The sequence below is a fragment of the Corythoichthys intestinalis genome, chromosome 15 (assembly GCF_030265065.1).
Source record: "Corythoichthys intestinalis isolate RoL2023-P3 chromosome 15, ASM3026506v1, whole genome shotgun sequence".
In the NCBI taxonomy this organism is placed as follows: Eukaryota; Metazoa; Chordata; class Actinopteri; order Syngnathiformes; family Syngnathidae; genus Corythoichthys; species Corythoichthys intestinalis.
The window spans coordinates 36,178,102-36,194,888 of record NC_080409.1 but is presented as its reverse complement, the minus strand read 5'-3'; the positions used below and the strand labels follow the sequence as shown (position 1 = coordinate 36,194,888).

The following is a 16,787-nucleotide window of genomic DNA, read 5'->3' as shown; positions in this document are numbered from 1 at the left end:
GAAATCGGGTATTTTGGATCAAATGTGAAATTTTTATCGGTTAACAGTAGGAGTTTACATTTGGAGGCTTGAACATGCACGAAAACTCACAAAAATTTCGACATACATGCGGCTTTGCATAACGTTCAATAATCTTGCAACGTTACGAAAAAATGTAACAAAATGGCTCAGTGGCGCCCCCTTGAAATTTTCAAAAAGATCTCTCCATTTAGATTTTTTCAACGTAGATGGATGAAATTCGGAGAGTCAATACCTTGTACAAAACTGCTCCAAAAAGTCTCTTGCATGCGTATTCCAAACCCAACAGGAAATCGGGTATTTTGGATTGAATGTGAATTTTTTATCGATTTACAGTGTGCACATTTTACACCTTGGCACCTAGGGAATTAGTTTGATCATTCTCAAAATTGGCGAGACTGTTCATGAGGCATATGAAATCTTAAGTTATAAAAATGGTGTGTTTTCATTCACGGGCCTGACCTGGGCGGGGTGCCAAAGTCGGCCATTTTTTCGCCAAAACACCGAATTCGGAAAATGACTGATAACTCCCTCATACAACGTTCAATCTATTTTAAATCTGCCATGTGTGTGAGGTATACCAGCCTGAGCACGACTGGATTGAAAATTTACCATTTGTGCCTGGCGCCTCCTAGTGGGAACAGGAAATGCCCTTTTTTACGGTGACACACTCCTCCTCCAAGGGAAAAAATTAATCGACCTCAAACCTGCATAAGGGAAGCCTTAAGACCTGTCTTCAGGTGCCTGATGAAAAATATTGAAGTTTCGTTGAAGCGGAGGGGTCCAAACAGGAAAGTGAAAATGACTGTCAATAATTTTTCTCTCCAAAAATTTTGAACAGTCATAACTCGGCAGATATACAACATATCTGCGGCAAACTTCCCGTGCTTGTTGAGAGTCATACCCTGAAGGGCCTTGTAGGGGTCATTTGCATCAAACCTACAGCGCCAACTAGCGGCAATAGAAAGTCACTCGTTTTTCCAATACATGTTCAGTTCTTTTCAGGTTGGTCATTGTAGTTTCAAGACCTATTAAAATACTTATTTACGGCCCATGTCCACGTGTCTCTGTCTGTTGCCGTGACGACCCTTTGTTCGCCATTTAAAGGAAATATTTTTTTTCAGAGACTCAGGCAGCTTATAGAGCCACAGTATTTGGCACACTTGGTCGAATTGGCCGAGTTAGAAGATTAATTTTGGGTTTTGAATAAGGGCTTGGCTGCACAGCTCAGTAGTGGCTCCTTTTTTGTAGTACTCTCTCCAATAGGGGTTTTTATCTCTTGGGTGTGGGAATGTAAATAGGCGACTTTCGAGCATGTTAGGTTCTAATGAGATAATTAGAGAGGAGGATCTGCCACCAGCCTGACCTGCACACAGTCCGAGTTGCGTGACGTCCGAGTTGCGCTAGATTGCGAGGGCCCGTTCAGTCCTGCTTGCAGGCCTAGTTTGATATTGAAACCCCTCTTGATGTTTTCGTTTTTATAAAAAATTTGTTTCAATAGTAGGTTGCCATTGTTGTTGATGTTGCAGGGCGGTTAGGCTGCCGGTGTTCTGTCAAAATTTACTCCCTTATAAAATTTTGCTCTCAAAGCTTTTGAGGCAGTGAAAAAGCCCTCTTTAACATTCAGGGGCAGTTTACATGGCGACTCTGCGACACAAAGACACAATGACTGAGTAGCGGAATAGCCTCGCGTGCATATGGTGTCGGCGTAGACGAAAAATTCTGAATCCTGCCTCCAAAGTGGAAGAATTCGATTACGGGGGTCGCAGCGCATTCAAATGAATGGAAACCGCCTTTGCTTCGATGACGTAAGCACTCGCACACGTCATATGGGCGTGCTATTAAACATTAAAAACAGCAAATGGCGGAACGTTGGCTTTGATTTACTGTTTTCATAATATTTTTAATTTAAATATGTTGAATGTTTCCATTTTTGTGCCTGTTTGAACAAAAGAAAATGCCATTGCTTGGAGTGGGCGGGCATGTTGTGTTCCGGGCTGAAGAGGTCAAAGTGCATAATTCGCTGTTGCCTTGTAAATATGCACTGCATGAATACTACATCGTTTTTATTTGGAATTGCGACATTGTTAGAATGGAGACGGAACCATATAAATGCAAACATTAAATTTTTCGTCTTCTCGGAGAGTCACCATGTAAACGGCCCCTCAGTTGGACTCTCAATGTTATCCAAAGATGCTAAATAAACTAGTTACACCACAAACATACATTTGTAACACGAAAATGGCGTAAATTAATGCCTAACGACACGGCGAAGTCGTTAACAGTGAGAGAGCGGGGTGCAGTTGTTGTGTGCAGCTAACATGGCAGGATGTGTCGTAGAAGTTTTGTACATGTCCATCCATGATCAAATGTAAGTAAATATTCCTTTCTTTCAAGAAAGTTTGTAGTGTTTACTTTGGAATCGCTGCATTCGTTGCCATTTTTAATGTTGCGCGCATGCGCAGAACTGCAAAGTTGCAATTTTTGATGGGCTGCAAAATTTGTTAGAACACCGGGCTTCCAGTGAATGACTCTAGTGACATAAACATGTCATCTGTTCAGCCCTTTCAGTTTGAACCTGAGATAAAAATTAATGAGAATGACAGCCCTGTCGATATTTCACAAAACGACCAGTACAAGCAAAATGAACAGGAAAGACGGGATGAGACAAGACAAGAGTAGGGGGAAAAAAAAACTACGCGAAACTTCTTACAAAAGCGGAATTTGACACCAAGAGTACTACCGTGCGCCTTCAGCATGTTTTGTTTAGATGCATACAGAAAGAACATACTAAAGATGCCTTATATTAAGAAAATACTTAAACGTAGTCATTTAAAACAAGGGTGGTTTAAATATGCCATGTGACTAATGTGGTAAACAGATCAACAATATGCTTTAAAGCTACCACAAGAAAACACAATGCTTAAAAGTATGAGAGGGAAACACATGAAAAAAGTATTTTAAGGCAATGAAAAGGTAATAAAAGACTCAATAAAAACACAAATAGTAAGTACTCGCCGCTTTTAACCGATGCGAGCATGTATTGGACGTCTCGCGCGTAGAAGGAATTGCAGTTACCCAGTAGTATTCCTTGAGTGACAGTGACAATCTACGTCATCACCCCAAGCGTCCATTGCGCGCTTAAGACATGGGGCCCTCCGTAGGTCAAAACATGTACTAAATATTATAGTTTTTAAAATCAATGGCAATATTATGTGTTTCTAATAACATATTTTAGTGAGAGAGAAAATCGTGGCTTATTAGAGCCTACAAGTCTTTAAGTCCGAGGTTCCCTTTAAGCTGCTAAAGAAGGGAAAGTGTGGAGATGACCTCTTCAAGAAGCGACGACCAGTACACCTTGGTAAACGTTAAAGAACATTTTAATGTGAGATGACAAACAGTATTTCCCGGGATCTAAAAATAAATATATTTGCACATCACGCAATGGTCTGGAGGAAGAAAATCGCAGAAGACGAACAGATCAGTCAACAATTATTACAGTAGTTTAGACACAATTTCAAACAGAGTACCTTTAAAGGATGTTTGGGACTCGAATAGCTTAAAACCCTGTTGCATGTGCTTTGCTGCTATCTGGCGGCGGATCAATAAAACAACACGCCTGCGTAAAATTTTAAGCAGGTTTTTGTACACATCAAAAATAACAATACAAAAACAAATAAACAACATCAGCACACAATAAAGGTAAGATTGTGTTCAAGAGAAGAAAATTTAAGTATTCCCCCATTAGGCCAAAGGCCCCACCCAAATGATTCACAGTGGACAACAAGTTCAATAAAGTAGAAAAAAAAAAACACTTTTTTGATGCAAATTGGTCAGAGAGAGAAACCAAAGAGTGCAAAGTATCGCATCTCAAAGGGATTTACTGCTACAGTACATTTTCGATGCATGATAGGAGGGGGAAAAAAATGGAAAACGGAGCAGCGGCTAGTCTGTTTAAAGGAATTTTTAAATATATTTTGGATAAAATGTAGCAACAATTTTAAGGCAATACTTCATAATCATTTTAGGACCATCTCAAGTGAAGTTGATCTCAGTCGGAAATACGTATTCTACAGGATCTTTGCATTGCATTTTACAAGTGTTCATTTGACTTATTTCACAACACTGCACATTACGTACTTGCTTGCCACTTTTCATTTTGGTCAAATTGCTTTAAAAATCACTTCATTTAATAATTTAGTTAATATGTATAGTTTGACATAGATTCATCCATTCATTCATCATCTGTACCGCTTATCGTCAAAAGAGTCACAGAAGTGCTTCAGCCTATTCCATCTAACTATGGGCAGGAGGTGGGGTACAACCTGTGCTGCCAGCCAATCACAGGGTACATATCGAGACACAGCCATTTAACACTCACAATTTACCTACGGAGAATATGGATTGTTCAATCAGCCTACCATGCATGTTTATGGATATGTGGGAGGAAGCCTGAGTACCCGGCAAAAACCCACGCAGGCACATAGAAAACATGCAAACTCGACACAGGAAGGTCGGAGGCTGGGATTGAACCCTTGATCTCAGAACTGCGAGGCGAATGTGCGCACTTACTCACCATGCCGCCCTACACATATAGTAGATACACACGCACGCACATATAGTTACTATACACTGTGAGGAGCAGAAGTATTTGCACCCCTTGTAATTTTGCAAGTTCACCCACTTACAATATACTGTAGGTAGTGGTCTGAAAAATCAACCATAGATGCATTTCCACTTAATCTGAAAAAAAATCCGTTACTCACATTGTATGATTTTTAAAAAATAATCTGTTTGTAATTTACTGGAAGTATAAGTATTTGAACCCCTGAGAATCAGCAATAATTATGACACTCAAAGCATTCAGTCTACCTTAACAAAAAAAAAAAAAAAAAAAAAAACTCCACCTTTACACCATGAGTAACCACCCACCCACCACCTGTTTGAGCTCATAATTGTCACCTGTGCACCCCACACTCAGTCATATTCCAACTGCTACCATGGGCAAGACCAGAGAGCTTTCGAAGGACACCAGAGAAAAAATCGTTGAGCTCCACAAAGCTGGAAAAGCCTATAGGACAATTGGAAAGCAGCTTGGTGAGAATAAATCAATAGTTGCAGCAATTGTTTGAAAATGGGAAAGGATAAACATGACTGATAATCTACCTCAGACTGGGGCTCCATGTAAAATCTCCTTGTGCGGCATCACTCATGCTGAAAAAAGTGAAGGCTCAGCCTAGAATTACATGGCAGGAGCTGGTCAAAGACCTGAAGAGACCTGGATGCAAAGTTTCAAAGGCTACTGTCAGTAGAACACTGCGGTGCAATGGTTTAAAATCGTGCATTGCTCAGGTGGTTCCCCTGTTGAAGCCAGTACATGTGAAGGCCCGTCTGAAGTTTGCCAGGGACCATCTGAATGATGCTGAGGGGTCATGGGAGAAAATCATGTGGTCAGATGAGACCAAAGTAGAACTTTTTAGTGCAAACTGTTGTGTCGTTGTGAGGAGGAAAAAGAAGGATGAGTACAATCCCAAGAACACCATCCCCACTGTGAAGTATGGGGATGGAAACCTCATGCTTTGGGGCTGCTTTTCGGCAAACGGGACAGGACGACTGTATTGTGTAAAGCAGAGGATGAGTGGTGAAATATATCGTCAGATTTTGAGCCATAACTTCCTTCCCTCAGTCAGAGACTTGAAGATGAGTCGTGGCTGGATCTTCCAACATGACAATGATCTGAAGCACACAGCCAAGCTGGCTATAGAGTGGCCACGTAAAAAGCATATCAAGATTCTGGAGTGGCCTAGCCAGTCTCCAGACCTCAAACCAATACAAAATCTTTGGATGGAGCTGAAACTTTGTGTTTCTCAAACAGCCCCGAAACCTGACAGATCTAGAGAAGATTTGTGTGGAGGAATTGGCCAAAATTCTTGTTTCATTATGTGAAAACCTAGTGAAGAACTACAAGGCTTCTACACTAAATTCTAGCACTGATTTTCTCAGGGGTACAAATAATTATGAACCCCAGTAAATTACAAATAAATTACCGTATTGGCCCGAATATAAGACGGCCCTGATTATAAGACGGCCCCCTCTTTTTCAAGACTCAAGTTTGAAAATAAGACTTTTTGAACACCAAATTAATTTTTTATACAGAAAATAATTACAGTACATCTGAAACAAATCATTATAACAATATATTTGAGAGAAAAAGCATGTTGTTTTGCCTCATTCAAATCTTAATATCTGAACATTTAAATATCTAAAGTGTAATCGCATTCATGAATGAATGGCTTCTGGTTTTGGAAATGTAAATAAACCAGTCTATTGTGATAAAACAACAAAATTGCAATAACTGCATTAACCATCAAAGTGAACTCTAACTGTAACTGTAGTCTTGAAACAAATCTGAATAAGGAAAAACATTGCAATAAAATAATGCAAACTGGTTAAACTTAAAAGAGTAGCTGGGATCTGTCATGACAGAACATTGCTTCAATGATATCTGGCGCCATCTAGCGTCGTGAATGGGTATAATGTCTAGACCGCGAAACAAGACGACCCCCACTTTTTCAGTCTTATTTCAATGCAAAAAACACTGTCTTATATTCGGGCCAATACGGTATTGAAAAATCATACAACGTGAGTTCCGTTTTATTATTTTTTTTAGGTTATGTCTCTATAAGTGGAAATGCATCAATGATTGAACTTTCAGACCCCTACCTATTTTCTAAGTGGGTGAACTTGCAAAACCACAAGGGGAAGAAATACTTCTGCTCCTTACTGTATACAATGAGGGAAAAAAGTACTGTAATTAGTCATGACACCAATTGTGCACATTCTCTCTGTAATTTCCATCATTATGTCTCAACTATGAGACATAAAATGAGAATAATAAAAATCCAGAAAAGTGTTCAGATATGGCGGGAGTCTCATTTTAGACAAGCTTGTGGACACGCTCTTTCTGGATGGAGAGAGGATGCTGTTTTCTTTGGAACAAACACAAGTGCTGCACATCAGCTAATAGAGTCGGGCTCCCAGAGGAGGGGGCTCAATGTAGGACACTCTTCCTCTTTGCTCCACTTGAGCTATTAATACACCCAAACAAAAGGAGGTTGGTGGATAGAGGAGCGGGGATGGGGGTACTAAGTTTAAAGGAGCTTTGTAGTGCCGCTGCTCCGAGGATTCCACATTTCCCTCTTCAGTTTTCTTTTCAGAGTTTTCACCTTTATAATGTGGACGAGGGATGCAGCGTATATCAGCAAGGAATCGCTTGCACGCTCGTCAGGTCAAAAGCAAAGTAAAATGGAGCGAAAAAAAGTAGTAGTAAAGGGGATGCATAGTTCAAAGCAAAACAAGATGCTAGGTGCAGTGGTACAAAACAAACACAAGTTTTGCATAAATTGCATGAGAAAGAGGAGAGATCGCGGAGCAGCTACCTTGAGGTTATTATCAGCGGTAGGGTCGCGCTTTGGTTTTCTAAATGAGAGGAAGACGGCGGCCAAAACAAAACCAGTACCAAAAACAGTACTACCAGGGGAGCACACGCACGTCTACGAAACACAAGCTGCGACAAAGTTGACACGGGGGCCAAACGGCCTGTTGCATGTATCGCTTTTGAAACTTTCGACATTATCGTGTTGAAGTTTGCCACTGAAAAACCAAAGTCGTGGCGAATGCCGACTGAGCACGTGCGAGGATTATCGGCCGGCGTCCATTTAAACTCTCGAGATTAAAAGTCACATTTAAAATGGTAGTTTTCAGTTGATAACTGTTGCCTTGCAAATGCACCTCGCTCATGCTACATTTCTTTGAGAAAAAACAAAGAAAAGAAATAACACTGTCACCTACTATTCTGGAGTTTAAAAGTTAAAAAAAAGCTTTTTTAAGTCAGTTATATTAATTTTTTTGGCACGTTTATTATAAAAATAAGCACGAATCGAACTTCATGAATCCTTGAGCCGGTTGCTTTGGGACTTTACGCACACAGCTGCTGCCTTGAGCTCACTTTAGTACAGAGCCCAGATAAGTCGTGAAATTTTTTCTTGCGGCCAAATTTTATCACGCAAAATACTCACATGTAAGGCTGGGCAATTAGATGGATTTTGGTTGGGGGGTATTTCCTTGCTCAAATGTGGTGGAAATGTGATTTTCAGTCCAGATTCTTTGAAACGATCTTTTAAAATACAATATAAAAGTCCTGCCCAGTTTTTTGTACAATATTCACACAAAATACTAATTGTGGCTACAAAATTGATAATCTATATGTTTGTCAAATACTTATTTTTTTCTTAAAATATCATTCCCATGAACAACATGGACATCTTTAGATTCTTGGTATATCATGCGAGAGATGTGCCGAGACAGATTTCTGATCTGTTTTTTTTTTTTTTTTTTTTTTTTTTAAGATGTGTCTAGCAGTTAGCAATCTGATACGTTTTTTTGTGTTTAGGCAATTAAAAATAATGCAACCAGTAAATGACGTATCATAGGCCCTGCTGGTGCTTCTTCAAGAAATTCTTTTTACAATTATTACACGGTAATCTTATACCATCTTTGTTTTCTATAGCATAGTAGTCCCACGCAGCGGAAATGTTTGCCAAGTGATTTGATTTACAGCAGCCAAAAACCGAGACAGTGCTGAAAACGTGTAAACACTGGGTCGGATCTGATCTTGTGACCAAGTCTGATAATATCCGATCCTCCAAAAATAGCTTTAATCGGTTGCCGATACTGCCACTAAGTATCAGGGCAGGACAACACTATTTCCTGCACACTTTACTAACTGTTGGCCTAAAATTTGCATTTCGTACATGCATTATAATTAACTTGTGAGCATGAATTTGGTATTTTGTGGCCACATTTTAAAAGGCTGTTATGTGCTACACTGTTTTGACACTCAACTAACTGGCTGGTGTTGACAAATTTTCGCTGCAAGTCATTCATGTCCAAATGGATTGGACGTCTGGCGGCGTCAATGGCAGCCAGAGAGTTAATGTCACACTAGCTGTACTATCAAATAGGAGCCACCATAAAATTTCCTGTAAAACAGTCTTCACAAGCCAAGACACATGTACATAAAATAGCTTCCTTTTAAAGACTCTCCGGGTTCTCTCCTTGGAGTCGTAAATAAGTTAATAATGCATTTCATCATAAATACTCTAACATACAAATTGCGTATAAATACCTCACTCAGAAGTGGACCCACAAAGGTCAACTCCTGAGTAGAGGGGACATGGAGGGGAGGGAACACGCAATGCGGCGAGGGAAGGTAGATGCTGGAAATGTTGGGAGCTGGGACAGGAGGGCAGCCCTTAATGTTTTTTTTTTCCCCCGTGGCAGCTCCTTCCTGGTCCAGTCTCTCATTGACACAGTGTGTGAGAATGTATCTATTGGTTTTTGTTAGTATTTTTGCACTGAGTTTAAGTGTGTGTTTCTATGTGTGTAAAGCAAAGATGGCCTAATGCTATTGGAGGTTTGCTTGCTTGATATTGAGGTCGCTGCTCCTCGCTGCATGCTTGCCATGCAAGAAACAAAAAGAGGAGAGAGTGGTCACTTTCCGTCGGAGAAGTGAAATGCAAGAGCTGCTGACCGCCGCTGCTCTGTGTCTCTTCCTGTGGGCGTGCCTGCCGGCGTGGTGCCCGGCGAGTCGTCGGTTGGCGGGCGGCTGGCATCGCCCCCCTCAGCAAAGTTCTTCTCCTGCGAGGAAGAGGACGAAGAATGGGTGCTCTCCCCGGAACTGCTGCGCGTCTCCGTGCTGGTGCTGGTCTTCTTCATCTTCCGCCGCTTGGCAAGAGGCGCTTTGTCCACAGTCTGCAAGCGAAAACCTTCTCGCTTGCATTTGTTGAAAGCCTGCCAAATGACAAGGAGGTTAAATGTGCTATGAAATATATACTGTAAGTTACTTTAAAACAGGGATGTTAAACTCATCTTTCTCATATATTTCATTGTAATATACAGTGGTACCTCGACATACGATCGCTTTGACACACGATCTTTTCGACATCAGACGTAAAATTTGACTCGCCATTTGTTTCTACATCCGACGACATGCTCCAAATACGAAGATTTATGACAGCGCCGCAGTTTCGTTGTTTTTCCGCAAGACGGACGCACAGCGGATTTTCTTGTGAGAGAAATCAACATGGGTTCCAAGAATGTTAGTGCAGGTGGTGAAAAAAGATAAAAGGTGACACTTACCATTGAAATGAAGATGGAAATGATAGAAAAATATGAGCGTGCTGTGCACATCCGTTAACTGGTTCGACAATTCGGCCGTACTGTCTTCGATCTCGACAGTCCTCCTCCGACCTCTGTTCCTTTAGGTCCGTAAGTTTGGGTGACAATTATTATTATTGTAAAATCGCATAAGAAATCGCCAGCTTCATCAGGTTTTTAAAAATTCATTTCAGAACTTGTGCAACACAACACACCTACTGTCCGCCGCAGCTGACGCCAACAACAGGACATGAAAAGTGAAAGTAAAAACTCTAATGCAAATCTCTCACTCTGTCATGTCAGCCACGCGGTGCGTTCAGGTACACCACGCAAAACACATCCAGCACATTAGAACCCCATTTGTTACATTATTACAGGTATTATTAGTACAGCTATTAGAGGTGGGAATCTTTGGGCCCCTAACGATTCGATTACAATTACGATTCAGAGGCTACGATTCGATTATAAATCCATTATTGATGCACCCCCCCCCCCCCCCAGCTATTAGCTGCTTTCAATGTTTCGTACATTAATTACAAAAATCCTCTCAAGCTTAAATAAACGACTATTTCAGTATCAAGTTAACAGTTCAAAACAGTAAATAAAATACTCACGTCCCCATTCTGTATCATCAGCTTTAAACTACATTAAATTAATTTAATGTTGTGAATCAACTGTTAAAGTTTTTAAAATTAGGGCTGTCAAACGATTAAAATTTTTTATCGAGTTATTCACAGCTTAAAAATTAATCATAATTAATCGCAATTTAAACCATCTCTAAGATATGCCATATTTTTCTGTAAATTATTTTTGGAATGGAAAGATAAGACACAAGACGGACATGTACATTCAACATAACTGTACATAAGCACTGTATTTGTTTATTATAACAATAAATCTACAAGATGGCATTAACATTATCAACATTCTTTCTGTTAAAGGGATCCATGATAGAAAGACTTGTAGTTCTTAAAAGATAGATGTCAGTACAATTTATAGTAATTTTATGTTAAAACTCCTCTTAATGTTTTCGTTTTAATAAAATTTGTAAAATTTTCAACCAAAAAAATAAACTAATTGCTCGCCATTGTTGACATCACCGAGCGGGACGTCACATGGGCTTCCTGCTGTTCTTCCACAGTGTCTTTAACTTTGTAAGGTAGTGATTGAAATACATCACAAGGTGCCAATGGCAAGTTTTAAATTAAGTAGAGATCGAGCCAAGGCAAAGTCTGAGTAAGTTTTATGTGTATTTTGCATAGCTATTTTGATTGGGAATGCCAGTTCTCTTTGCACTGAGCGCTTTTCTTTTTGTGAACATTTTTTGAGAGATAGGAATATTATTTTTGTTGTGCTTTCACTAAATGATACTGTAGCGACTTAACTGTTCCGCCCAAATGCATGATGGGAAGATGGGCAATCATGACTGTCAGTGGTTGCTGCAAATGGTATATGTTCTGCCTTGTGTTCAATCAAGTGTTTTAAGAAAAAGGTCTGCCATTATTCTCCCCCACATCGCTCGCCACAACAGTCATGTATGTTGTGAAGGAGTTGCCAAAGCTTATGCCAATAAAAGGCGTGGTCCAATGAACGCCAGTGTCAACTCGGCGTCATTGTAATCTGTTTGAGGCAATGCATGAGCGGGCCATTCCGTGCATGCGTTAAATGCGCCAAATATTTTAATGTGATTAGTTTAAAAAATTAATTACCGCCCATTAATGCGATAAATTTGACAGCACTAGTTAAAATTGCCTCCCATTATTCCATAATTACCCTTCTGTCTACTTTCGACATGTGAAAGTTTTAAAAGCGTTTCATCATTTAAAGATAGATTCAAGTCAAGATTTTGCCGATTTAGGAGTATTTTAGATAAAAAGTTAATTAGGTTCGTTTGGAAGGTTCGCCACAAAAGCCTTCCAGGGAAGTCTATTGCTCTAAAATGGCGGCTGTTTACTAACGCCGGCAAGTCTAGTTTTCCATACATGTGCTGCTAACGTCGCCAAGTCTTTCATTTCCCATCTACTTCTTTATAAATGTGATATCTACCGTAGCATTAAGTGGGCGTAGTTTGTAGCGACTGTCAGCAGCAGTCGGCAGCAGTCAGGTGTTATTGTTTTTTTATCTAGCGGCATGAGTTGAGCCAGAGCCGCGAGTTGAGCATTGTCATTACCCGGGTGATGAAAAGCATGATGTTTACTCTCGGTCCGTTCCTCACTGCATCCCGAAGACTGTGTTTTAGTTCCGCTTTACTTGACATGTTTCAATAATCGGAATTTCGATGTTTGTGTATCGTTCTTGAATATTCTACGGCCGAATCGCGAATAATCTAAGAATCGGAAATTTCGCACACCTCTAATTACACTTACTATTATTACTGCGATTTTTATCATTTATTTTGTTTTGCTCTGTGTAAGTGCTATTTGCAATAGTACCAGCACTATTTATTAAGGATTTAGTGCAGGTTTTCGGACTGTGGAAAGAATTAATGGAATTATAATGTATTTTTATGGGAAAATACTGCTCGACATTTCGACTTACAAACAAGGTCAAGGAAACGAATTCACTTTGTACTATGTAGAGGTAACACTGTACTGTACTCGTTTCCTTTGGAGTGCCATTTTCTTAAAAGAAAAAAAAACCTACTCTAAAATTCCACTGTTACACTGGTTCAAGGAGGAAATTGTTCCAAATAGAGAGAAGGCGTCGAGCAATCTTACGTTAAAGGTAGCTTTGACGTAGGTGTGGACGGATGCAGTGGAGGAGCCCAGGATGTCTGGCGTCATGAGCGGGTTGGAAGATAGCTGGCTGTCATCCTGGAGCCAAGCATTGTCACGGAGGCCGCACATCTTGATCCGCTTGCTTGGGTCCACGGTCAGCAGCTCTAAAGAATCCAGGTTATTCAGGACACAAGTCAGAGTCTAGACAAGAGGGGCTGGTATCACAGTTAAAGCAGAAATGTGAAGTAATTTCTTCACATGCCAAATAGGGTCACAATTCAAGTAATTAAACATTGTCCAAAAAATAAAGCATGAAAAAATAATTTATATGTTGTATATTTGACAAAATAATCGCGTTACCGAAGTTCGAGCCTGAAAGGGGATGAACCAGGAAGTGATACGTCACACCGGGAACAGCGATGGCAGCTCCATACATACGGCCGCCATACAAAGCCCTTCAAACAATGATTCAAACAGCGATATAAGCGATAGATCGAGCGCAAGGGAGGAGATCCAAGTTTTTGAAGAGTTGGAGGAAGAAAAGGAGGTTGGAATTTTATGTTGGACCTAACATGTATTAGCCAGATGCTAATCAGGACGCAAACAATGTGCCTAGACTACCTGACATGGAATGGATACAAGACCCATCGAGATTACAAGATTGGTAAGATATAGGCTGTTATTATTTTCATGATTTGAAGATGCAGGCATTTGCACATAATTTTATGTTTTTGTCTATCTGATGACATTGTGCAAAAAATAATAATAATCAGACTTCATGTTCATTTTGGCAGATCCGGCAGCTCTCGTGCATATATATTAACAGTATAAAAATGTTGGGGGGAAAGAAGGATATGAGTCGTTGATGGCTTTCTCCACTTTATTGTGGCAACAATATGAAAATAAAATAATAGCGGACTTCCGCCACATTCGACCGCGAAGTTTTGCTTCTCGCTGTTCTCCTCCTCGCCTCCTACTACTCCAGCGTCTCTTAAACGGATCGTGCATAGTGTCTGGTTATGAGCTTTTGGTTTAGAAAAACACACGACGAGCTGACAAATTTGTTTCTTTATTAACACAAGGAGCTAACAGTACAACACGGCTCGGGGCTCTCGGCAGGAAGTGGCGTCTAATGGCGTGAGGAAATGTAGTTTTTTCACAAAAGCGAACAGATTACAAAGCACCACTTCAGTGTTGTCCCGAGACTACATTTCCCATGATTCACTGTGTGACCTGCGCTCGCTGATTCGCTGCCAGACATTAAAAGCAACACGCATGTTGTTGTCACCTTTAAGTGGCTCTCGTAAAACACAAACTAGAAGGCTATCAAGCGATCACCGTGAAAGAAACGCCGAACTGTACAAATGCAATGCAATGCTTGAAGCATGAAATACATAATACAAATACAAATAAATGTGCACAAACTCACCGGCGGTGTGTGTCTCTTACTGCAACGTGACTGTGAATTACCGCGACGCCGACCCGCTTATATGCACATCCACACCCCTTTCCTGATTGACAGTGGATTAACCCTTTCGGACAAGATCGTAGATGACGCACAATTTAAAAACGCTTAACCTCGCGAACGCAACAACAACTATGATCGGGGATTGCCACGAGTTAACTTTCGGCTAACGTCGCTAGCTTATACTGTTCATTCCACAACAGTTGGCAGCTCTGCTTTGACAAAGTCATCAGTCATCTATCCAAAAATCACACTTACTTTTTGGCAAATCCTTGATCATAAGCAGACCGGTTAAGGAAGCAGGCATCTTCGAAGTGTTTGCAGTAGAGAACACTGCTCGATGATGGCGCGAAATTCATTCGCTTCGTGCGAACGAAAGATGTCCATTTACGTGCCCTGCTATCCTTTGGCCACTCACACAACTTTTCGTTTGAGTGAGAACAAAACATCGCCACACACCACCGTGGCATCTTACTGAGAAGCAATGCAACAAACAATACTGTTCTATGGCGGACTTCCCTCGCACTTCTAGCTGTGACGTAATTTCCGAAGATTGCCGAAGAAAAGCATTTTCGTTCTCAAGGGCGTTGCTATAGGTTAAACAAAGAATCTGGAAGGGTTGTGTTAAAAACAAAAAACGAAAATATGCTCATAACTGTTTAGCCATTGATATTATTCAAAAACATGGTTGGCCAACCTTACTTCACATTTCCGCTTTAAGGATAAGTCAGTGTCAGTGACAGCGATAGATGTCCAATAAGTTTGAACTCGGTAGGGCTAGCAGCGAATGATTGCCGTCCATATTTAAAGAAATTCTGTTCCCACCTTGGATGAGATCTTTGGCCTGCTGTGACACGTTTCTCCACGCCTCGCCTTCAAAGGAGAAGTCTCCCTGTTTGATTTTCTTCATGATCTCCTCAGCGCTAGTGTGGGTTAGGCTCTGCTCCTGACACTGGAAAGGCACCTGGCCGGAAAGCATGGTGTACTGCGAACAGCATCGCAAAATGCATGCCGTAAGGACAATGGGAACAGTCTCATCTGCTATGTTAGATCTAGTGCTGCAACGATTCATCGATTAACTTGAGTATTCGATGAGAAAAAAAGATTCGAATTAAATTTTGCTGCTTCGAGTATTCGTTTAATTAAAGTGGTGTTGTCATGGTTTATTTTCAAAGTGTTTGCATTCAGTTTGATTGATTTAGGTGGATACACTGCCCTCTAGTCTGCCTAATTTCACATTGCTGAATCCAGCTGCTCGATGTTTTTTTTAATGCGTTCGTAATTTAGTTTATAGGTATATTTAGCCATTTTTGTGGGAATATGTGTCTGAACCATTTGTTAAGAGCATTATAGCGAAAAAATTATTAAATAAAAAAGGACTTTTACCATCTAAATTAGCCAATTGTTCTTTTGTTGTGCATAGATCCTTATTTATTTTTTTTAATACCGTTTGAGACTCAGCTCAGGTATTTTAATTTTTCGTGTTCCTCATCCGATTACTCGATTATTCGAACTAACTAGTTCATCGATTGATCGACTACTAAAATAATGGACAGCTGCGGCCCTAGTTAGATCGATACAATTCTACAGATAATCCCAATGGATAGTATGCGATATAACGGGAAATGAAGAATAGAGATCGATTAGACACTGATCATTAGCGTCCAATTTCTGTGTGATCGGTGATCACCGATCCATGCCTCTTACTGGCATTATTATCATTAAAATGCATAAATAACCAGTGGCTTCTGGGAATTCAGAGTTACTATGTCCGCACCCTCTCTCTTCAATCACACATAACAGGCACAAATTGCATTAAAAAAACAATGAAATTCTTAGTTTTTTTTCTTTTAATTAAACAACCATCATTCCGTTTGGATGCACAACTGACGTAGTATCGATCCATTTCGATTTACTGTTTAACCCCTCCTGGGTAGCCAGGAAAAACCATAAATTAGCCACCTTGTCATTAAGGTCACAGCGTTCAAAAGAAGCCGTACATGATGGGACATAATTGGAGACAATAAGGGAAACTATGGAACATAAAGAGACAAAAAAAAATTACAAACACATGATAAAATGGGGGGGGGGCATTCTTTTGCATGACTTCACCTACCAAAATGACGCCCAGACTCCACAGATCACACGATTCATCGTAGCCGTCATACTTGAGAATCTCAGGCGCGGCGTACTGCAAAGTGAAGCAGGGAGTCTTTAGCAGCTGATTGTCTGGCGGCTTGAGGCGTGCGAAGCCAAAGTCGATGATTTTGATCTCGGAGTTTTCGCTTTCATCAGTGAAGAGCAAGTTCTGCGAAGCGATTCCACACATGTACAGGCTCGGTTTTTGGCTTTCTGGTTGGTTCGAAAGG

The 16,787-nt window shown here is 40.5% G+C and overlaps 1 protein-coding gene across 2 annotated transcripts in view; it reads right to left on the bottom strand.

Annotated features, from left to right (window-relative positions):
• Positions 1-3,431: 3,431 nt before the first annotated feature.
• The window catches only part of rps6ka5 (ribosomal protein S6 kinase, polypeptide 5), a 32,336-nt gene continuing 18,980 nt past the window's right edge, over positions 3,432-16,787 (bottom strand). For both annotated transcript variants that reach the window (XM_057859858.1, XM_057859859.1), the window contains 4 exons: positions 16,535-16,726; positions 15,244-15,403; positions 12,954-13,117; positions 3,432-9,870 (listed from right to left, as the gene is read on the bottom strand). In XM_057859858.1, coding sequence (XP_057715841.1) covers positions 9,571-9,870; positions 12,954-13,117; positions 15,244-15,403; positions 16,535-16,726 — 816 coding nt within the window. In that variant the 3' untranslated portion in view covers positions 3,432-9,570. The remainder of the gene's footprint in view (positions 9,871-12,953; positions 13,118-15,243; positions 15,404-16,534; positions 16,727-16,787) is intronic.